The sequence below is a fragment of the Patiria miniata genome, unplaced genomic scaffold, assembly GCF_015706575.1.
Source record: "Patiria miniata isolate m_02_andy unplaced genomic scaffold, ASM1570657v1 HiC_scaffold_18, whole genome shotgun sequence".
Classification (NCBI taxonomy): Eukaryota; Metazoa; Echinodermata; class Asteroidea; order Valvatida; family Asterinidae; genus Patiria; species Patiria miniata.
In genome coordinates this window covers 13,108,243-13,133,093 of record NW_024037056.1, presented here as the reverse complement: position 1 = coordinate 13,133,093, position 24,851 = coordinate 13,108,243, and the positions used below count along the sequence as shown (strand labels likewise).

At 41.2% G+C, this 24,851-nt stretch overlaps 1 protein-coding gene across 1 annotated transcript; it reads right to left on the bottom strand.

Moving 5' to 3' along the window:
• On the bottom strand, nucleotides 1-24,851 carry LOC119724672 (sodium/glucose cotransporter 5-like). Its single transcript, XM_038195830.1, has 15 exons — nucleotides 24,476-24,851; nucleotides 18,100-18,171; nucleotides 13,328-13,432; nucleotides 12,059-12,118; nucleotides 11,429-11,533; nucleotides 9,752-9,938; nucleotides 8,526-8,734; nucleotides 6,867-7,002; nucleotides 6,290-6,397; nucleotides 5,323-5,488; nucleotides 4,154-4,322; nucleotides 2,829-3,044; nucleotides 2,041-2,155; nucleotides 1,183-1,257; nucleotides 1-436 (listed from the first exon to the last, which is right to left on the bottom strand). Exons 1-15 carry the CDS (start codon nucleotides 24,572-24,574, stop codon nucleotides 279-281), a joined length of 1,980 nt encoding a protein of 659 aa, XP_038051758.1. The 5' UTR covers nucleotides 24,575-24,851; the 3' UTR covers nucleotides 1-278.

Here is a 24,851-nt window from a genome sequence, read left to right as displayed (position 1 = left end):
TTTTTTTTTTTTTGCCTAGCTGTGAAAATGCATCTTTATTTTTCTCGACGCAAAGCACAGGTCACTGTTAAAAGCCTGATGGTTTGGTCCTCACTGTCGCAAGGAAATGTCGATAACTTCTCTTTGCTCAAAAATGATAGCACACCACCTGCAACGATTTCACAGCCTGCTTGATCTTATTATTTACTTAGGACTAAGTAGGATATTTCGAGATATTTTCAAAAAGTTTCATGTTTTTGAATGTTTGCAAGTAGCGTCCATTACCTTCACTAGTCTTGCTACAGTAACCCAGGGATGCTGAAGATTATGTAGAGCGTCGAGGCGACTAGAAGGATCAGAACCAAGTTGATGTTGAGGAAGATCTTGGCTCGAGGGTCCTGCTTGAGGGCCGAGACCTCCTTGAGATGAACCTGGTGCTGACGAGCCTTGGCCTTACCTAGGAATAGGAATCCATATTCGAGTTGATAAGTCAGGTTGGCGTAGCGGTACTTTCCTCGCCTTCCACTGCTGTGACCCGGGTTCGAATCCCGCCTGGGCCAATATCTGGATTGGGTTTTCAGTCCCTGCCTGATTCCGTGGGTTTTCCCCAAAATATTCTTCTGGGCTTTTCCTCCCACCTCTAAAACTGTAATTTCTTCTCATTGTCTTCTCTCTACAGGTTTCTTCAGGCTTGCGAGCTACAGTGCCTAGCGTGCTTTTAAGGAATCCTTGGTTTCATTACCAGAAACGATTAATGATACTAATAATAATAAACGTTTAGTGAAATTTCTACGCACTTTTCACAGATGCAGTGCACTGAAAAATAGATTTGGTTTTCAGTCGCTTTTTTTCTTCTTACAATAAAAAAGTTGTTCACTTAATATGAGACAGTGAACAAAAAGATCAACCAAATTTAACTTATGCAATATTAACTTTACCAAATTTGAATTATTTTTGGCCCAACTATAATTCAGGCGTACCTTTTTGTGCGTAATGGGTGCAAAAAGCAAACCAAAGTAAAAGTGTATTTACTAAGGGGTTGAAAACGTCCTGAATAAAGACGTAGCTTTTTCCGTTTAAATCAACAAACGCATAGATAATTTTGTAAGGAGAGAAAAATCGAACAATGTGGACGAGCATGGATAGAGCAACTAAGGTTTAAACGTGTAAATGTCACAGCCTAAGCCACAGTCTTAGCCTTACCTGCGAACGTGTCATCATAGCCGCAAAACCAATCGTAGCCGCGACGCACCACCGACTTGTGTGCCTCTGGTTGTCCTGCAGAGAGGAATTTTGAAAATATATTTTCTGATGTCCCTAGGCATTTCCTGTGCTAGGGCTCTACTTTCCCCAATCCTCCAAAATGTAGCTTACAAACTCAGTCAAAATCAATGACGTGACCATCTTTATAAGTTAGGACCACTGTGTCAATAAAGAGCACCATTGACTAGCTGTGAGTGTTTATGTTACGTACTTGATACATCTATGCTTTGACTGGAGGTGATTGATTAGCCAGCTGTTCGAGGCTGAATCCAGAACACAATTTTTTGGGGGGGAAGGGGGGAAAACAAATTGTCGTTCCCGAAAAAGTGGGTCTAGAAATGTTCTGCCCCTAATTCAATATGAAAAGCAAGGGGAGAGGCTGTAAATGTATTGCTTTTGTTGAGTTTTGTGGGTGGTGTACGCAATGGCTGCATTTGTTGCGACGTCACTAAACTATAAAACAAAATTGGGTTCATTTTTGGGTGGGCCCTGGCCCCCGTGTCCCCCCCCCCCCCCCCCCCCCCCCGGATCCACTGTTACAGCTGTTGGGTACTCGTCTTCTTTCATAATGATGGAATTTGACTAGTCACAGTGCTCACTACAAATGTGATGTGACTGTTGGTGACTAGCCTGTGTATAAACGCTTAACAGGGGAAGTGGATGTAATATTTGACTGTATGTGACTGTTCAGGCAGCAGCACAGTTAATGACATATGGTTACAATGAAATACTAAGAATGATTTAAACAAGGTTTGTATGGCCAAGAAAACAAGCTTTTCCGTCAGCTGACAGTTTTACCTTCCTGGGTGATCACTCGCACGTCATCGTCCAGTTCAATTTCTTCTTTATCATCCTCAAAGTCATCGAAACGTTTCTCTTTGTTGAAGCGGGACCACCAAGTTGTACGGATCAACTGTCAACGGGAGAGGAAATGGGAGGGGTATGATTGATCGGCTAGTGAGGAAAGTTGAGAGGACGATGGGTTGTGCTTGCAGTCGGTGGACTCTCTGTACCGGGAGCGAGTGACTGGTCTGTTTGGTCAGATTTTGGACGCGAAAGCCACCCACTGCGCGCTGAGCTTGCAGGTCACATTCCTAGAAGTGGAAGAATGAGACTGCCGTGTGCTCGCACCAATCGCCACCTTCACTCTTTTGTCCCAATGGGAATTAAATTCTTCAACGCCATTTTAAAAGATGAATTTCGTTTTGATGGCTAGACAGTGGGTGACAGGTACAGGCTTGTCCTTCACGTGCCATCTTTTTATCTGGTATTTGTAAATCTTAACTAATGTATTTTGTATTCAGTGTTCTTCCCTTTTTTATAAGCTTTGCGAGCATTGTAATTTCTTCATCTGGAGATTAAGAAAGTTTTCTTATGTCTTATGAGTGGAAATGGCAGACAAACATTTTGAATTGGAGGCAAAAATCGGAAAAGCAAAAGGAAAAGATGGGAATACTTGGACAGCTTCGAGAGTGGTAGTAAAACTCACCCAACAGGTTATTCATAGAGTATTCGATTTTCTCGAGGGAGGCTAAGGGCAAATAGGATGCTCCATCCCTAAACAAAACGAGCAAATTGCTAAGTACCATATCTTTTTCAGGGGCCTTTGTAAGCAGACTGACCACCACGTCCACAATGACCGTGATCCAGAACAGTATCATGGCAAAGTACATGTAGTGCACTTTGGCCGTAATGGCCGGCCTGTTGTCCACGCCCCAGCAGGGCGGAGCTCGGTAGGTGAAATCCAGGATCATGCGGATCACTCCGACGACCAAGCCGACAACAAGGCCCCAGAAACAACCCTGAAATACAAAGAATTACTGGTCATAAGATTGGCATCAAGTTATTTCTTTTAGCTGGACCCTGAGTGGAGTGTGATGGCCTAGCGGTTAAGAACACCGGACTCACGTTCTGGTGTTTCAGAGGCAACAGTGACGTGGGTTCGAGCCCGCCAGCGGACACTTGTGCTCTTAAGCAAGGCACTTAACCATTATTGCTTCGTCCTTTGGATGGGACGTTAAGCCATAGGTCCCGTGTGTTGTATAAATGCACGTAAAAGAACCCAGTAAACACTTATCGCTAAGAGAAGGGGTTTGCCCCGGTGTTTCTGGCCTCCTGTATAAACTCCCACGTGGAGTATTTAGGAGAAGAACCAACCAAGAACCAAGAACCAAGAACCTGAGGGTGCTCTTCATTGGCAATGGAATGATACATGTACATTCTCTGCCTACGGAAGCTTAAAGTGACCATCTGTGTTTCTGTGATAAGGTATCACCGAAAAGATAGGATAAAAAGACATTTAAGACATCCGTACTTTCCAAGATTGTGTAAAAATGTCTCTCAAAAGACTTCTTTTGGTCTTGTGGCAGGGCTTCTTTTCCTGATGAAGCATCTCAGTCCAGTAAAGTTGGACTTTCCCGGCCTACTTTATCACAGGGTCGAGGACTCTGGGATGGTCACTTTAAGCTGCCTTTAAAAAGTTTGGCTGAGATTGTTCAACTTAGACTGACCAATTGAAACTGTCTGTCTAGAACTGAGAAGCTGACCATATCGTTTCTCTCGGACTGCTACCATTACAAGCCTAAAGTAAAATGAGATGCTTCAAGTAAAGTTTTGGCATAGAACAGGGCCCAATTTCATAGAGCTGCTTAAGCAGAAAATTTGCTTAAGCACGAAAAAACATTGCTTAGTAAAATTAGGTTACCGGCCAAAACTCCATGTGATGTACATTGCTTGTGACTGGTATTTAGCTGTTGTTTACTTAGCATAACAATCGCATGGAGTTTTGGCAGGTAACCTGATTTTATTAAGCAAGACGTTTTTGTGCTTAAGCAAATTTTGTGCTTAAGCAGATCTATGAAATTGGCCCCCTGGTTATAAGTACAATGAAATACAACTGCAATGAGGTCACCTTCTCATTGCCGCGGGGCCACAGCAGCGCTATCAGGTACACGGCAGCTATGGGCGGGGCTAAGAAGGAAGAAATCTCCTGGATATAGATGAAGAGTTGGCCTCCTTGCATCTGCTGAATGACTGGGATCCACAAGATGCTGATGCCGATCATGACCACCACCACTAGCCTGAGACAAACAAGAACAAACCTTGACCGATTATTATCATTTTTTTCCAAAAATGTAACATTACCTCCTGTGCTAAGTTTCACAAGGAAAGATTTGATAATGTCATGTGACAAACGTGGGCACGAGAATTGAGACAATTTGCGTAATGTGGTCCATGCCGTGTTGTCAACCGGATGGTAAGCTGTAACCGAAACTACAAAACCCATTTGCTACAACAGGTAGTTTTTCTTTTGTTATACCATGGAGTTGAATTTGCATATTTTTTTTCAGTCTATTAGATATAAGCAGGAGGACAAATGAATGAGTTATTTTGGAAGTGATAGGATTTTTTTGTTTGTTTCAACATCTGTGTGTATTTTAATTCCGAAATGCACTGCTTTAAGTCATTTTTTTTTGGCAAGTTTATATTAAAACGCGTACATCCTAGGGTATATTCGCTTCCTTAAGACCCAACTAAACCTTTTCTCCAACAAAAAGTAGAGTTGATTTTTTTTTAAAGTCTTCAGGACTATTGGGCTGGTTCACGAGTAAAGAACAGCCTCGCAATCGGTGGCCATACACGACTTCACAAACTGTCATGTGACCAGTTCTCAACCAATGAAATTTCATAGGCTAATGCCATGGTTAAACAAATCCTTTTGTCTGAGCACTGACAACTTGTTGGCATACTTGGGCCATGTGACCCTCTGATTCAAAAAATACAAGACTTACTACTCCGTGTGGAAAAACTGATCTCATGTTAGAATTATTTGCATGATCTCAAGCAAATATTGGGGACCCATTTTCAATGAACACTATGGCCGATGTGTTACCATCCGATAACTTTTGGATCATGTGTCATTTGACGAAAGACTTCACATTCTCAAGCTTGCGTCGCACACCGACAGCTTTTGCACAGCGCCATTGTCAAGCTGTGCATCACACAGACGACAGCACAGCAGAAGTGGCACAACGGTTTGCATAACCAACCGACCCGGGAATTGGGTTCCATTGCCTATACCTTCCAACGATCATGAGCTCTCTCACACTGGGCACTTTCTTGCTGAACTTGGCTCGGAAATATTTCCAGATGTCGATGGTGAAGAGGGTGCTGGTGCTGTTAAAGATAGAGGTTAGGTCGCTCATCAGAGCGGCTAACATGACTGCTAACATGACGCCGCGAAGACCTAAGGGTTTCAAGAACGAAGTAACGGACACAGTTTACTTCCAACAATCTGGGATAAGACATGCACTCAGGTGAAAGACATGCTCCACTGGTACTTCTTGGAGATGAGCCAAGGTCTTGGCAAGGAACAGAGGCCTAATTGGCAAGGAACCAAGGTCTTGGCAAGGAACCAAGGTCTTGGCTAGGAACCAAGGTCTTGGCTAGGAACCAAGGTCTTGGCTAGGAACCAAGGTCTTGGCTAGGAGCCAAGGTCTAGGCTAGGAGCCAATGTCTTGGCTAGGAACCAAGGTCTTGGCTAGGAGCCAAGGTCTTGGCAAGAAACCAAGGTCTTGGCTAGGAGCCAAGGTCTTGGCTAGGAGCCACGGTCTTGGCTAGGAGCCACGGTCTTGGCTAGGAGCCAAGGTCTTGGCTAGGAGCCAAGGTCTTGGCTAGGAGCCAAGGTCTTGGCTAGGAACCAAGGTCTTGGCTAGGAACCAAGGTCTTGGCTAGGAACCAAGGTCTTGGCAAGGAGCCAAGGTCTTGGCTAGGAGCCAAGGTCTTGGTTAGGAGCCAAGGTCTTGGCTAGGAGCCAAGGTCTTGGCAAGCAACCAAGGTCTTGGCAAGAAACCAAGGTCTTGGCTAGGAGCCAAGGTCCTGGCAAGGAGCCAAGGTGTTAGTCAAGACCTTGGCAAAAAGCCAAGTTCAAAATGGACAAGGAGAAAATCCAGTCAGCATAACAGTTTTGCAAAACGGCGACTTAATATTTTGAACCCTGGGATGCTGGGATTCGACTTTTGCATCGTCAAATGGAATGATTCCCTACCTACTGGTAAGACTCCAAGGACCAGTTTGGGGTAAGCGATGTTGGTGCATCCAGTTGTGCTGCCACAGACGGCCATGCAAGTCTCCTCGGATGCACACGCGACTTCATCTGCCAGAGAAAATTAAAAGGAAACGCAGCCAGTTGGTTTAATACTGTCGATTTCATCGTGACGCAACCGCGTTTTGCCTGAAATTTACGCAATTTCATAACATCTTTATGCAAGTGTAGATTGTTTATAATGTAATTTGAACCTTAAATAAGGTAATACTACAACATCTGCATGTTATTTTAAGTGTTTATAGTGTATTTCGAGTAATTCTGGGGAATTTGGCAGAATTGGACTTGTGAGTGGAATGTGACTGGACTTGTGATGGAGTTGTGATGGACTTGTGATGGTTGTAACTGGACTTGTGATGGACTTGTGATTGGACTTGTGATGGACTTTTGATGGACCTGTGATGGTCTTGTGATTGGACTTGTGATAAACTTGTGATGGACTTGCGATTGGACTTGTGATGGACTTGTGGATTCAACTTCAACACTGGATCCATCTATTAGGCAAGACCACGAAAATTACCGGTGAAGAGCACACGGCTGATCATTCCAGGCAGAACCATGAGGAAGAGCGGCAGAAACTTGATGTATCCAGCCAAGAGACATCCGCCTTGAGCATGGGACAGACTCTTAGCTGACAACGCTCTCTGAACCATCATCTACATGGGGAAAGACAGGAAACCAAAATAACCTGATTTTTTCCCAATATTATTAGAAACAGCAGTCTGCCCCCATATCAAATTTAGTTAGTTCACATTTTGTTTGCAATCGTTACACATCCCTGAACAGTTGCAAGCCAACTAGTCTGGTTCCCTGACCTGACAATTCCCCGACGTTTATAAATCACTCCGTTTCGTCTGAAGTAGGATCAGGGAATCAGACTACAAGAACAACATTTGTTTCTCTTGGTTTTTCCATCATCTACGAACACAAAACCTTAAACTGGTCGGTGCAACAAAATTTGCTATAAAATACTAAGGCCAAAAAAAAAAAGTCTCCGGTTTCTGGTATGCGCGCGCGTCGCCGTAGCCATGCGCGTCGGCAAAATGAAAAAGTGTTTTTTTTAATAAAAGATGATGTCTCAAAACCGCCAAACTCACTGGTTTGACTGGAATCCTGCTGCTGCACAATTTTAACGTGTTTTTAGATGGGGTTATGATCGAGAATAAGCTTTATGTGGCCTCTCCGGACTCCCATATATTTGCACTAAGTTTAGTCAGGCACCATTTGCAGTCATCAGCCGACATTTAAAGCAAAAAAGACAGGTAAAAAAAAAAAAAAAGCCGCGTCACTGCACCACTTTTGGGGCAAGCTATACCAGAAACCAGACTTTTTTTTTTGGCCTAACCCCCAAATCCTTCCATTTCTGAAAATTACAGCAAAAACAATTGTTGTATAATTACCTTTCAGATTAATTGACCCCCAAAACTTCAGAGAATGGAACCAACTATTCCTGTTACACATTTTCCAGATTGTATTAAGAGAATAAATGTGTGTTTGGGAGGTATTATAACACTCTGTTTAAGACTGGTTTGAGTCTGGATGGGCGATAATTACCCGAGGCGAAGCCGAGGGTAATTATCGCCCATCCAGACTCAAACCGGTCTTAAACAGAGTGTTTAATACCGACCGAACACACATTTATTCCCATTCATAAATACCTTTTCGGTCCAAAAAAAAAAAAAAAGTCAAATACTAGACGTTGCCAACCATTTTGTTCAACAATTTTGCATCATGTTTTACGAAACACCCCTCTCACTATAATATGGAATGCCCCTCCACAACTCCTTACCTTATAGGGAAATTGGCGTGCGCGTCGCGCGTACTGTGCGATGTCGCGCAAAACGCAGCTGGGCTGGTGAAGTGTGAATTTCGGACCATGAAATACTGATTCACTGGTAGTACATTGCGCATGCATACGGGAGAAATTTGAACGTTCAACCAATGAAACGTTAAAAGGCACCGGATTTCATAGGAGTCCAAATTTCATGTGACACTGGAAAAGCGTTTAAGACCAGCTAGCCATGTCTTTATCATCCGTTTAAGACCGGCCACGTGACGGGCTCTCGACCAATAGGAATGCGTAAACTGTCTCAAGTATTTATGAATGTTCATTCATAGTGAAAATAGTTGGAGACTTCCTCCACCAAAAAAAATTAAGCAAAAAAGAAAAAAAAAATACCTGGTCAGCACACCAGTACCAAATGGACGCCGCTGTTTGCCCAAATAGGAATCCGGGCCAAGGCATGTCCGAGTTAATCGGATCTCGCAGCATCTGCCAAGAGTCTTCGCGTGGGATGCCACACGACGTGTTGGAGTACAGCGTCTCGTTGGGGATGGCTTGCATGTATTGCTCCTTGAGAGCTCCGTAACCGCCGATCTTGACAAAACCTTGAATTCATGCGTGCCGCAAGAAAAAAACAAACAACAAATAACCCAAACAAAACAAAACTGAGCAAAAATATCTGCAAAGGGTGTATTAATGGGCTCCGTGCGCCAACAAAAGAGGGCGCCCTTTTACCTTGCAACGACGTCCCATTGGCGGGACACATACATTTCGCTGGTTGACCCGCGCACCGTTCCTTGTGTGTGACGCACGTACACCAGGGGATTTGAACAATGTACATGTGTACGCAGTGGCCGCGCTTCGCGGCAAAATATTGCAGTCAGGCAAGATGGTGTCGTTTGGTCACCCGCAACTGTACTTTCTGTGCCGGTGAGGGGGTACTTGTGAACGGAGCGGATAGTGTGAGACAGTATAAATATTATTTATAACAGGTCTTGGTCCGAGGTATTAGTTAAAAAGTCTGTGTTGCAGTGATACCCCTCAAGCTTTATTGGGACCAAAGCCGCATTGGCATCGGAGTTCCTTTCAGCCCGCGGAAAGTCATTGGTTGCGTAAACTTAATATCGCAAAACAGCAGAAATACCGTAGAATCTCACGTACACTATGTGTACGCCTACATGTGTGAATTACAGAGGTCAATATAGGTGACCCAAACGGAAGAAATATGATCTTAATGCTAGTTTTATATAGCAGTAAGCAGTGGTAGTCCGCACCAGACTTTTCAGTGATGTAAAACTAACAATGTAATTCTTCCCCCGGCCTGTAAAACTTAACGCTGCGGACCGTAAAACTTACAATCAACAGTCAACACTTGATAGTTTGGGAAGTATACATGCTGTCCACACTGGACCTAATTCGGTTATAATTTGACAACAGTGTCCGTAAAGTTGACAAAAGGTCACTGTAAGTTTTACCAAATCAGTCCAATGCACACACGGCTTCTGGAGTCAAAGCCAGATCCTGCACGACAACACTCCACTATGGAGGGATGTACTCACTGGCAGAAGAAGAAATTAAAGCTGAAAAAAAGGAGGGTTTATCATCACAATACTTGGACTCACTCATGATCATCAACATGAAGGCCCCGATCAGCATGATAAAGAACTGCAGCGTGTCGGTGTAGATGACTGCAGCCAGCCCGCCGGTGACGGTACAGATTGCCGTCAGGGCAAGCAGCAGGCCAACGGCTAGGTAGATGTTCCAGTTTAGAGCTTGCTGGAGGAATAAGGCTCCGGAAAACAGGTTGACCTGTCGAGAATGAAAAAGAAATCGAGTCAGGTTGGCTCAGGTTGGCTTAATAATAATAATAATAGCAGGTTCTTATATAGCGCTTTTAACTAAGATCAAAGCGCTTTACATTATTATTACCCCTAATCACTGGGCCAATTAAACATTCCATATACCATCTCAGCTCCCTGGGGAGTATACAGCTCGATGCTGCCTGTTAGGCGCAAGGAAGCTAATTCAATCACAATAACCATCACTGCCCTCATAGGTACCCATTTACTCCTGGGTGGAGAGAAGCAATGAGTGACAAAGTGCCTTGCCCAAGGGCACACGCACCATGACCCCGCCAGGACTCGAACCCACGACCTGCAGCTTTACCCACAGACCACGAATCAGTACCCTTAACCACGAGGCCACAGCACTCCACTTAGCAGTACTTTCCACACCTTCAACCGCTGTGACCCGGGTTCGAATCCCACCCGGGCCAATATGTGGATTGGGTTTTCAGTCCCTGCCTGATTCCGTGGGTTTTCCTCAGAATATTCCTCTGGGCTTTTCCTCCCACCTCTAAAACTGTAATTTCTTCTTATCGTCTTCTCTCTACAGGTTTCTTCAAGCTTGCGAGCTACAGTGCCTACAGTACTTTTGAGGAATCCTTGGTTTCATTACCAGAAAGAGTCTGATCAGGAAATTATTGTATTTGATTGAGTTTTTTTTTTTATATATTTATTTCGACAACATCTGACAGCCCTACAACCAGAACAGGATGGACAGGAATTATTTGCAGTGAGTCCCTTGGTAGAAGATGTGGGCGGAAATTACAGTCGTAGTGGTGGGAGGAAAACCACCAGAATGATATTCTCGGAAAAGCCCACACATTCAGGCAGGAACTGAAAACCTAATCCACATATTGGTCCACAGGCTTATGGGCACAGACTGTTGTGACAAAAAATGCAACAAAAAAAAAACTGGGCGTGGTTTTTTCAATTTTCGGATTTGTTGATATTTGTAATCTTTGAAATATGTCTTTTACACATTATTTTAAAAAAATAGTACAAATATCGTGGATTAAAAGTCCTTTTAAGGAAAATCAATTGGCATCTTTCATTTTCGTGACCACAAAACTCGAAACTAAAAAGGCTTTTTTCTCAGCATTATATTTTTTCGACATGTCGATAAATGTAAAGTTTAAAAAAGCCTTAACTTGTCAATGGAATGTCCGATTAAAGTGCATCATACAGCATAATTGTCAGAAGAATTTTATTGTTTCCTAATACCCACAAACCCTCATTTCGACCTCTGTCCAGCTTTGTCTCATTTTCCCAAAACACCTCACATATTTCATACAACTTGGATGCAGACATCACAGCTTTAGACTGCTATTTGTGTAAAATATGAACGCATATTAAACAGTCACGAAACAATACGTTCCAACTGCCATTTTGGAAACAGTTTAAATTTTTCCCGATATTTGTTCACACTCTGAAAAGCAAGTGGGACTTGAAACTTACCGAGATCTTGGTGAAGATGTATAGGACGAGCGACAGCATAGCGAGGTAGACACGAATCCTCTGCCCACCATAACGTTTCCGCATATACTCCGGTAAGGTGTAAACCTACATGTATAAGACCCCGAAAAAAGGGGAAGATTTGTTGATGACAAATTACATGTACAAACAGACTGGCAATTTTTCCCTGCTTTTGGGTGCTGTTTTTATGCTTTGCGGCCTACATAACTCAGTAGCATCTGTACTACAGGGTGAGTAAAAAAAAAAAAAACTCAAATGTCGGGACCATTGTTTTAGTGGAGTTCTCCATGTAGCACTTTCAAAATCTAGGATATGAAAGCTCAATTCATGAGCTTTCTTTTAGTGCAAGAATCATTCAAATCACTGATGTACTTTGCAAGTTACGCACTTTTAAACACAACCACCGTTTTAAAGTTCTGTCCACGGATCACAAAAAGTGTTCTTTCACGAAAACGAAAACGAATCACATAGGGATGTGTGTGAATTGTTTTCGGTTTGCTGAAAGAATGCACACCTTTTGTGTGGTCCGTGGACAGAACTTTAAAATGGTGGTTGTGTTTAAAATTTCTGTGAACTTATTTTTGTGTGCATAATTCAAGAAAAACAACTCACCCCACTGGCAATGAAAACCGGCAGAAACACCCATCCCAGCAGCTGAATGAGCAGACATGCCTGCCCATCACCAAAATAAACAAAAATTAAAAATATTATCAATGATGGATGGGTATAACAAAAGAAGAACACTTTCTTAATTCACCACAGGTGGCCCATTTCTCATGACAAGTTAACATCTGCAGAGCTACGCTCATTCACAAATGAATTAACCCTAAAAGGGCCTCCATCTATTTCATGGAGATCGTAAGTGGTAAGCACAGCCAAAGGCTCGCTTACCTCAGAAGAAACATTTGCTTAAAGGGAAAATACAACATTTGCAAACATCAAAAAATGAAACTACCAAATCATTTTGAAATACCTTGCTGGACTGTTAGTGAATGACAGTGTAAAGCATCCTGTAAAATCATGGCACCTGGTATACTGTCATTTTCAAGAAAAGTGGTATTTTTGTATCAATTTCCAAAGCTAATCGGCCGACCAGCATTGGAAAAAAACTGGCTTTTTTTCAAATACTGGCCCCAATTGACCATCACACTTGTTTGCAATCGATTACACACCTATGAACGGGTACAAGCCAGCTAGACTGGTTCCCTGACCTTACAATTCCCCAATGTATGTAAACTGCTCTGTTTCTTCTTATATGAAGTCAGGGAACCAGACTACAGGAAAATGATTGTTTTTCTTGGTTTTTGTAGCATTTTCGAACCCAAAACCTCAAAAAAGTCAGTGTAACTATATTTGCTATATATTTCCAACCCCCTAATTCCATCCATTTCTGAAAATTACAGCAAAAGCAAATGATGTTCCCTTTAACTTAGTGACAAAATAGAAATCTCTATGCGCGCGACCGTTAGCACATCCATGCCGTGAAACAGTGTAAGCACATTTTTCTGCTTTAGTAAGCACAACTTTTCTGCTAACTGTTAAGCAGTGCCATTAAATTGGGCCCTGATTACCCCCAAACAAGCTACTAAACAAGCTAAGCTGGTCAGGGCCCAATTTCAAGCTTCTGCTAAGTATATACTTCCGCCCTACGATCAGCATTTTGTGCTAACCGCGCTAGCAGAAAAACTTTGTGCTAACCCTGTCAACACACAGCATCATGGGATGCACGCATGCGCAGAAGCCAAAATTCCCTGCTAAACCGTGAAATACGCTAACCATAAACACAGAATTTTCTGCTATAATAAGCAGGGATTTTTGGCTAACAGTAAGCAGATTTTGGCATGTGTGTATTTGAGGCTGTTTTTGTTTAGGCTGACTTACGTTCAGTTCAAAAGCACCAACTCCGATACCAGCAGCAGCTCCTGAGCCAGCAAGACCAATGAAGTGCTCGCTGCCAATGTTACTCGCAAACAGAGACGCACCAACCTTCAAAGAAAGAGGTACATGTAGATTGCATATGTAGATTGTATAGGCCAAACTTGTTAGTTTCTTGGGGGACCAAGATGAGGGGTGGGTGGGGGAGGTGGCAAGAGGAGCAGCCAAAGAGGAGGGAGTATCCTTGAGTGGGAGATACTATGAACATCTGATCCCTTAAATTTTCATTAAAAGTCCATTTCTCTGTGAAAAGAATCTTTAAGAGATGTTTCACAGACATTTACATGGGCTTATATAAGGCTAATCCTGTAAGGGTACTTTCACGTTTTTTTAATGACCCTGACCACTGAGGATTATCATTGGTTATACATAAGGCCAAAAAAAAAAAGCCTCCGGTTTCTGGTATGCGCGCGCGTCGCCGTAGCCATGCGCGTCGGCAAAATGAAAAAGTTTTTTTTTTCAATGAAAGATGATGTCTCAAAACTGCCAAACTCACTGGTTTGACTGGAATCCTGCTGCTGCACAATTTTAACGTGTTTTTAGATGGGGTTATGATCGAGAATAAGCTTTATGTGGCCTCTCTGGACTCCCATATATTTGCACTAAGTTTAGTCGGGCACCATTTGCAGTCATCAGCCGACATTTGAAGCAAAAAAGTCAGGTAAAAAAAAAAAAAAACCCGCGTCGCCGCACCACTTTTTGGACAAGCTCCATACCAGAAACCGGAGACTTATTTTTTTTGGCCTAACGGTAATTGACCTAATGGGTCTATCTCCATGGGTAAACATTAAGGATTTTCTTAAGGGTGTTTTCAAGGACCCCTAATCTGGCTTAATCGGTTGAAAAGTCCGTGAAAATGTAGTTAACTGTAATTTCAAGGGAAAATGGCTCTTTAACGAATTTTTAAGGGATGAAGATGTTCATAAATATGGGCCAATTTTGCTAATCGTCCTTGAGGGAAGTCAATATTCAGAGCAATATGTAAAAACCCTTTAAAACCCTGCAGTTTCACCATATCTGCCTGCTCATTGTTTGTCCTGCTGCTGCTTAACCATGCACACATAAGTACTTTTTTGTGCTGGGATTTGAAGTGTTATCCATAGTCCACAAAAGATGACCTCGAAGGAATTGTAAGTGTGAATGCTAACTCTATGCTTTTCTGTGGGCAAAAGTGGTTTTGAAAAACTTGGAAGGGTTGTAAAGTGCACTGAGAAGACTATGAGGTATAGAACGAGGGATCTTGTCCAAGCTAGCTATGTGTTTCACTTTGGACTAAAAACATAATTTTGTAAAAAGTTACTTTCCATTTTGGTTACTACATGTATGTGTCCGCACTTGGATTAATTTCGGCCCCATTATGAGGATGCCCGGCTATTGACCTTTTAAACAGGCATGCAACTGGGAAATCACAAAAAAAGAGGAAATTCAAATTTTTCCCAGACTTTGTACAGTGTTTTTCTATTTTCAATGGCACACATGGGAAGTAACAAAAGAGGAAATCAGCTGATCCAAGGAAAAGTTGCATGCCTGTTTAAAGGGAAAATACAACATTTGCAAACATCAAAAGAAAAAAAAACTACCAAATTATTTTGAAATACCTTGCTCGAATGTGAGTGAATGACAGTGTAAAGCATCCTGTAAAATCATGGGACCTGGTATACTGTCATTTTCAAGAAAAGTGGTATTTTTGTATCAATTTCCAACGCTGATCGGCCGATCAGCGTTGGAAACAACTGGCTTTTTTTCAAATACTGGCCCCAATTGACCATCGCACTTGTTTGCAATCGATTACAAACCTATGAACGGGTACGAGCCAGCTAGACTGGTTCCCTGACCTTACAATTCCCCAATGTATGTAAACTGCTCTGTTTCTTCTTATATGGAGTCAGGGAACCAGACTACAGGAAAATGATCGTTTTTCTTGGTTTATATAGCATTTTCGAACCCAAAACCTCAAATAAGTCAGTGTAACTATATTTGCTATATATTTCCAACCCCCCAATTCCATCCATTTCTGAAAATTACAGCAAAAGCAAATGATGTATATTCCCTTTAAACTAACACCAGATGTGGTTGTGGAAAAACATTTTTAAGTAATATCACAGACCACTGCGAAATATGGTAGAATTTCACGCAAAGTACGTAGACCTACTCATGTGAATTACAGAGGTCAATATAGGTGACCCTTTCAAGGTCACATTACATTGAATATTGACTTCCCACTAGGAGAATGAGGTACAATTCAACCGAACTTTCCATTCTTGGGGTATTTTATTAAAAGCTGTTTCTTGTGGTACTAAAAAAACGTCATGAATCATTTTGACACCTCACTTCAATGCTAAAAGCTAGGTGTTTTTTTGTCCTCCATGAACAAATTCTGTACTAAACTCAGTCACACGTGGATGATAATTATATCAAGTACGTGTATGTCTCCTGTGGTAGTTTTTACAGGTGTTTCTGTGCAACTTTATCATACTTTGAAATTCAAATGTGGATTTAGAACAAGACATCAGGCGTTTTGGGCATCTGAGAGTTCTTCATTTGCAAACATCGAAAAATAAAATTTCCAAGTTTTTATGAAATACCTTACTTGGATGTTGGTAAATGACAGTCTAAAGCATCCTGTAAAATTATGTCACCTGGTGTGAAGTCATTTTCCAGAAAATGGTATTTTTGTTTACATTTCCAGCAGTGGTCGGCTGACCACCGTTGGAAAAACCCAACTATTTTTCAACTACTGCTCCAAATTTACCAATTTTTTTTTCAGGCCACATTTTGTTTGCTATTGGATACATGTTCATAAAGGGGTGCAGGCCAGCTAGACTGGTTCCTTTACCTTACAATTTCTGGCATCTATAAATTGATCCATTTCATCTTCAGTGGAGTCAGGGAACCAGAGTACTTGAATATTTTTGTCTTTTTTTATCTTTCCAGCATTCCCGAACACAAAACTTCAAACATGTCAGTGTAACAATATTTGACCTATTATATATTAACCCCTCAAATAGTTCATTTCTGATAATTGCAGCAAAAGCCAATGATGTACATTCCCTTTAGCGATGAATGAACCAAAGGTTAAAAATAAAAATGTTAAAAATAGCAAAACCTGGGCTTATGTGTTTAAATGCAAGCCGGATTAACTACTTGCCAGGAAAATTTCGATTGAAATTGAATTCTTTTTTTCCTTTTTCTATCATTGTGTACATGCAGCTGTTGTGTTTCTAGATCCGCTTTCCTGATAGCATGATGAATATGATTGCAAACAAAAGCAGTGTTTCCTATAGCATGCAAGTCAACCCGAGAAAATCGAATTATTCATAATTCATAAACTATGAATGAATTCCCAACTCTACAGACAACATACCGGCAGTTTGTTTAGTACAAATTACATGTTGTACGTTCTGTTTGGGGGTTTTTTCAATGGAAGGTCCACATTGTACATAATGTGTACTGAGCACGAATGTTGTTAGCAACTTTTACATGTACTGAGCACGAATGTTGTTAGCAACCTTTACAATAAATATTAACAGTGTGGACGTGTTTCATCATCTGATCAAGACATCAAGAGTTCAGATTTTTTTAATGTTTGATTCAAAATAATGCTATGTTCAGTTGATAATCGAATAGTGGCGGGAGAAATCGGAGATTGTCAAAATCCGGTTATCCTAATTTTTTTTCAAACCGAATAACGGTTATCTGATTTCATCAGAATTTCCCATCAGCTCACAGTCATGCCAACAAAAGTGATGAGACGCATGCAATGTTCTCCACAATGATTGGATGTAGTTTGCAGAATTCAATGACCACTGGGCCTTTATAAAAAAAAAACTCCAGAGCTGTGATATTGAATAAAAAATTGATAGGAACTCTCTACATTGCATAAATACATTGTAAGTATTAAAAGTTCAGGATTTTTCAATTTAAAATGTACCTGAAGCAACCTATACAGGGTGTTTCAAAAAAAAAGGAAACCCAGCTTCAAAGCATGAGTATGGACAGACGATAAGTTTACTGGCTATAAAACTGGTATCATCTGAAAGCATCATCTCTATGCTTTTCAATGATACCGTGGTTAGATTTTCTGAGTCATGCATCACTGAGCATCATTGTCTTGAAAACTGGGATGCAAAAATGCAGTTGGTTCACTTTCATAAAAAAAAAAAAAAAACTGGGCACGGTGTGCCTATTGTTACGGAAATGTCTGTGAAATGGCTTAAATGTTAATCCTCGGGAAAACGGCACATTGTTTTGAACGTGGCTTGGTCAAAACGAAAAATTCATGACAAACAATAAAATCCAGTTTTGAAATCAACCCGACTTGTTTTTTTGGTTTCTTTTTCTGCACTCTGTCTTCTTCTTGAATACGTATTCTTATGCACACCGTGCCTATTGTGTTTGACATGAAAATGACCCAACTGCAATTTTGCATTAAAATTAGTGGCGCTCACTGATGCGTGACCCTGGAAATGTAAACAAGGTATCATTGAAAAGCATAGCGATTACGCTTTCAGATGATAACAGTTTTATAGCCAGTAAAGATTTAGTCTGTCCATACTGGTTCTTCAAAGTTGGGTTTCCATTTTATTGAAACACCCTGTATAGGCCCTACCACTGAATATCTGAAACACAAACTGTCATCTACCCGGTACCTTGAATAAAAACATTGATACATGATTTTCGTACCTTTTTTTTTACCTGAATGTCAATGTCCTACTTACCGGCAACCAAATCATGTATCGTCCGGCCAAGAAATAACCACTGACTGTTCCACGGTTGGAGCGACATAACGACTGCAAGAAAAGAGGATTTACCGGTAGCAATAAATTAAAATTTGTGATATTAGGCCCAAATTTTTTTTTTTTTTTTTCAAGCTTGTATTGTACAGACAAGGTGGGTACTATTTTGCTTTTTTGTGTCCTCATTATACATTTGTGTCCTCCATAATTTGCCTTGGTGCCCTTTATCATTTGCCTTGGTGCAATTTCCCCATTCCTTAGTGCTCCTTGGTACAAAAATTTGAGGAGGCGCGGCAATAGAGGGCGCTGTTGTAGCTTCCGTGTTAATTTGGAGAAAAAAAAAAGGTTGACGCGCACGATTAAAATCGACACGCACACTGACCGGAGACCAAGTATTTTTTTTTTGCCTTAAGCTCAAATTTTTCCAGTTTTAAAGTTGCGTTCCCCATTCTATTTTCGGTTCCATCCCGAACAAGATTCCTTTTCTAAATTCCTATTTTACAATAGCAATACTAAGTTATTCACTTTTGAATGATACGTAGATAGAAAGACTGGTTTATTAAAAATCATCGTGGCAGCATGTGCCGAATTAAGATGACAATACAATGTTAAACCATTAGAAACAAAAAAAATCAATTATTACGAAATTTACACAAACATGCAATAAGATACGGTCCCCATTTAAATTGTAAAAAAAAAAACACCTTGAAAAGTGATGTTTGAAATACGATTGACATTAAAAGATCAGTATATTTAGTAATATTACAATCATCGAGATTGCACTGAAGAATAGAGTATGATTGGTCAATATTCCATAAAAAAAAAATATTAATAATTTCAATGACAATATTCGATTATGTTACCAAATAAGAACTTGAACATTGACTTGATATTTGATTAATGAATGAACTCCCTGAATTACGTTTAAAAGATTAAGAAATTGGACTCCTTAAATTACATTAAAAAAGATTAGTAAAACATGATTTACGTGATAAAATTGATTCGTCAATCAAACTTATACTAAAGTTTTCCATATGCCAAATTCTGTTTTATCAGCAAATCAACAATAAATTCACTTTATTATGATTTTAAAAACTGATATATAAATGAATAAATCAGTAAAAAAAAACAGTTTAAATACATCAGTTAAAAGTTCTCAGGGATTGATCTTAAGTTAAAATACTATTGACAAGTATTCTAAAATAAGGTACGCGTCTCTGTATCTGTTTGTCTGGTATTTTATTTGGGGAAGAATATTCTGTGTTCGTAATTGCATGGTACTCTCTCGTTCAAGGTGAGTCGGCCAGAGTCTATGGCAATGGGCCAGTGGGTTCGTAAGCGTCCTAGCAAAATTTAGGCTTAGGCCAAAAAAAAAAAGTCTCCGGTTTCTGGTATGGAGCTTGCTCAAAAAAGTGGTGCGGCGACGCGGCTTTTTTTTGCTTCAAATGTCGGCTGATGACTGCAAATGGTGCCCGACTAAACTTAGTGCAAATATGTGGGAGTCCAGAGAGGCCACATAAAGCTTATTCTCGATCATAACCTTATCGAAAAACACGTTAAAGTTGTGCAACAGCAGGATTCCAGTCAAAGCAGTGAGTTTGGCGGTTTTGAGACATCATCTTTGATTGGAAAAAAAAAACTATTTCATTTTGCCGACGCGCATGGCTACGGCGACGCCCGCGCATACCAGAAACCGGAGGCTATTTTTTTTTGGCCTTAGCTTTTCACATCGATCTGCAAGTGAACTGATGTTAAACATGAGACACCAACCGGCAGAAAAAGCCCAATATGCCACTTGAGTACTAATTATGTGTAAGGAGTGCAATGGAGCATAAAATGCATACATATCCGTCTGTCCAGGAATCATAAAATTATAATTATCAAATGTGTATGCATACATGCAGAGTAATGTACATGTAATTGTATGTACATATTTTTACATACTAATCTTTTGTGGTTACTGTTTTAATTGTATGGTATTTTAAAGTGAGTCATTTTTATGCAAGTCCCAACGTTACAAATTCCTGTGTTTGTGTTTTAATCATTGACTGAATAAATCAAAATCAATCTTAGCCTGACTCTTAATCTTAACTGAAACTCCAAATAAAATAATTTTAAAAGGTGCCATCATTTGAAGAAATCAGATTCCCCTGTGAAAGACTGTGTAGGCAGAAACAGAAATGTTCTGGAGAACAAAAAATCACTCTCCTTGATTTAATACAACTGTAGGAAAGATTTCCATATACAAAGTTCACTAATTTTCCTCTGTATTGACTAACAAGCCCCCAGATAGCAATTTCATGTCATCAAAGTCAATTTGAGCAGTGAGAAAATACAAGCATTTTCTTAGAAAACACTTAGAATTGTTCAGTCCAATCTCATAGGGTTTGTACACAGGGTGTTGAGTGAACTTCGTATGGAAATCTTTCCCAACTGTATAATAATGTCCAAATACCACATTGTCCAACAAGTAATATGAACATGTGACCTAGTTCAAGACTTTAACCCTAACTCCCTAGCGTGATTTACTAGGAACCACACCCATCCTGGCAAATTCCACCACCATATGGGAAACTGCACGCACGTATTTCTGACTTCGATTCTGGAGGTGTGCCAACCCATTGCAAAAGGCAATGTTTAGGGGTACTGTACCCATCCTGATGTATTCCAACAAAACATTCCCTTGGAGTTTGATTGGTCGAGTTCTGTTAAGGTTAATAATTGCCAGTTCCTCTCTCAGGTCCCCCCTCAGGCCCCCCCCCCCCAAATATTTGAAATTTCCGGCTTGCAAAGTCCAAAGGAAGTGTCTTTAAAAAAAAAAAAACTTTCAGGAACTAAAACGAAGAGGAATCCAGATGACTACTTTTGACTTCCCTGGTTGGATGAAATGTGAATAAAATGATAAGGAAACAAAGTGCCAACCAGCGTCAAAAGAGGTCCCCCCCCCCTTCAAATTTGCAGGACTTGCGGTTGCCTGGAAATTTAGGGGAAAAGTTGTTGTTGGGTTCAGCGTTGGTGGCCCCTCATAACATGCTGGTGCCCACCCTGCCCCCTTCCCCCACACTACTGGCCGTCAGTGACCAAAATGCTCTCCATCCCACCCCCAACCCCCGGCAGTATCCTCTCTGGATCCGCCCTTGTACAATTCAGATATGGGATACAAATTATTTCTATTTACAGACAACCTGTCTAGACAGTTCGATATGCGTCATTGCTCACATTCAGAACATTCACAATGACTAGCTCTACTGAGTGGACCGCCGGAACTAAGGTACACTCCATATTAGCGCTCCACCGAATAGAGACATTAATTCCACATGTTTTGAAAACTGAAATACCAGAGGACATAAGGCCCAACCCAAAAAACAGAAGTCGTCAGGCCAAAAATAAAAAGTCTCCAGTTTCTGGTATGGAGCTTGCCCCAAAAGTGGTGCGGCGACGCGGCTTTTTTTTTCTTCTTTTTTTTACTTTTTTTTTCTTCAAATGTCGGCGAATGACTGCAAATGGTGCCTGACTAAATTTAGTGCAAAATTTAGGGGAGTCCAGAGAGGCCACATAAAGCTTATACTCGATCGTAACCCCATCTAAAAATACGTTGAAATTGTGCAGCAGCAGCGTTCCAGTCAAACCAGTGAGTTTGGCGGTTTTGAGACATCATCTTACATTGTAAACAAAACTTTTTCATTTTGCCGACTTTTTTTTTTTGGCCTAAAGAGAATACAAATGAGAAAGACAGTTACCCTGGATAGATCAACAGATTCATGACATTCCCTCTGAGTAAGACCGCTTAAATTGTTCCCAACAACCGGAAATTTGAGAAAAAAAATCAAAAATGTTCGGAATGAAAAAACCAACTGACATGACTGAGCTTTATCAACAACTGTTTCGTGTATTGAAACATGCTCAGTCATGTCAGTGGGGTTTTTTTTATTCTTAAACCTACTAACGATGGCATTTTCTTTCGTCACTTGATTAGTTAGGCCTACGATGTTTGAGATGGATTTCAAGTGGTTAACTTCCGTTATTTGTTTAGAACGGGTACGTTTCGTGGATGTATTAAAAGCCCATACTGTCATTCGGCGCAGGGCACGTATCAATACATGAAACAGTCGTTGAAAAGCGTGACTTGTTTTTCTTCGATTGACGACCGTGATGTCACACACGTGCTCAATCAATCAGCCAAAAGTTTGATGGCACTGCTCGGTGGACATAATTATGTGACCAGTATTGTTTATCAGAATATTTTTGATTTTTTTTTTTCACATTATAATTACCGGTTGTTGTCAACAATTTAAGCGATCTTATTCTTAGGGAATGTCATGAATGTTGATCTACCCGGGGTAACTTTCTTTCTCATTTGTATTCTTTTTACCATTTTTGGGGAAAAAGAATTCCATACACGGCCTCCACTCAGACCTCCTGTACAAAGTCTATGGGCCATGACAAAAAACAGTTACATCAAAGAATTTTTGCACTCCTAAAATAGTGTTTCTTCATCAGATTTACAACTTTTGGTACTTTTCAGGTCATATTAGTATTAAGGAATATGAGTGGCGGCCGTGTATGGAATTCTTTCCCAAAGGAGAACTACTTGATTTGCCTTCATCGGGACTGGCTAATGCCTACGACCCTAGCCAGTGCTAGTCCTAGTAACTTGGACCCAACTTATCGCCTTTTTAACATTCGGACATGGTCTGGCGATCAGATGTCTGGTTTTTGTGAAATTTCCAGATTCGTTTGCACACGTAATTTGCGTATCAAAATTTCAACTTGAAATTTCACGAAAATTAGACATCTGAAAAAGGCAGCACTTTCTGATTAGGGAAAGATTTCCATATACGAAGTTCACTCAACACTCTGTGTACAAACCCTATGAGAGTGGACTGAAAAATTCTAAGTGTTTTCTAAGAAAATGCTTGTATTTTCTCACAGCTCAAATTGACTTTGATGACATGAAATTGCAATCTGGGGGCTTGTTAGTCAATACAGAGGAAAATTAGTGAACTTCGCATATGGTAATCTTGCCCTGATGAGCCTAGTATTATTATTAAGAGGGCGAGTATGCTTCTAAAGCAAAACTAAACTACAAACTAAGCCTAAATGTGAAAATCAAAATTTGACAAAGTTCGACATGTTTTTGTACACGGTGGAAGTGTGGCCTTTATTTACGGAGGTAGTCCAGTAAATTGGCCACATTTATGGGGCTACATGTTCGGTAGCCCCACTACTCACTAGTGTGGCCGTCGGTATGCGGCGCTGAACCTAAGGTTCAGCGCAGCATACCGACGGCCACACAGTGGGGCTGTCACGCCCCAACTGTCGCATCGGTCCCAACTATAGTTGGGCCTGTCCCAACTATAGTTGGGCCTGTCCCAACTGTAGTTCCACAGTTGGGCTGGCCCAACTATAGTTGGGCCTGTCCCAACTATAGTTGGGACGGTCCCAACTGTAAGTTCCACTGTTGGGCTGGCCCATCTATAGTTGGACCACTCCGATCTTTTTATTTTGCGGTGTCCCAACTATAGTTGACATTGATGTACAACTGTAAAACGTTCCCTACAGCTCTGATACATGTCTGCCTTTACTGGGGACCACTGAAATTAGTTATTGATGGGGCGAATCTATAGTTGGGCCACTCCAATCTTTTTATTTTGCGGTCCCAACTATAGTGTACATTGTTGTACGATTATAAAACATTCCCTACAACTCTAATACACATCTGACTTTACTTGGGACCAATGAAATTATCTATGGGTGGGGACCATCTGTAGTTGGGCCACCGCAATATTTTTATTTGGCGGTCCCAACTATAGTTTACATTGATGTACGACTATAAAACATTCCCTACAGCTCTGTTACATACTGTCCGACTTTACTTGGGACCTTTGACATTAGCTATGGGTGGGGCCCATCTATAGTTGGCCGGCCATGGCAATCTTTGAATTTTGCAAAATGTTGCTGGACAATAAAACCCAGCAGCAGCTGGACAACTCATCCAACTAGGCAGTACCACGTGACCGGCCAGCCTTGCGGCATGCATGCACGACGAATACACGGTGCCAGCGCCGCGGAACATCAAGTAATCCAACAAGATCTATCAAGCATGAAGCATCCAGCGCAACTCCAGTCCTAACTATAGTTGGGCCGACCCAACTGCCGCACTATAGTTGGGACAGTCCCAACTATAGTTGGGACCGATGCGATAGTTGGGGCGTGACAGGGCTACATGTTCGGGTGCGTGGCCTTCATTTACGGAGGTAGGCTAGGCCAGTAAATTGGCCACATTTGTGGGGCTGCCACTACATCTCTTGTATTTGTAAGGACAAAAATCAATGCCTTAATCGAAATGTTGACTTACGAACAATCCGACACACAGCACCAAGACGAAGTACGTAGCGATGGCCACGTAGTCCCAAGCAACCAGGGTGGTGTCCAAGCCGTCTTGCGCTGAAGACATGGCGCAGTCAACGTCAATCTTGCAAAGACAATCTTCACTCCCGACCCCAAAAACTACTCGATTGCGAGGATCGTATTTCGAGCCTAACCAATTTGCCTCACAATCCACAATCCAGGCGTATTTTATGCACGGTTAATTTTCAATGATTTTTGGCGGTACTTAATCGTCTCATGGCGTCTGTAGGTGATTAGGCTAGTGCTACGCCGGCGCCCATGCACGGTCGACTACACAAATGGTGCAGTGTGCAGAGCGGCCTTGTGTTTTGTAAAGTTTGTTT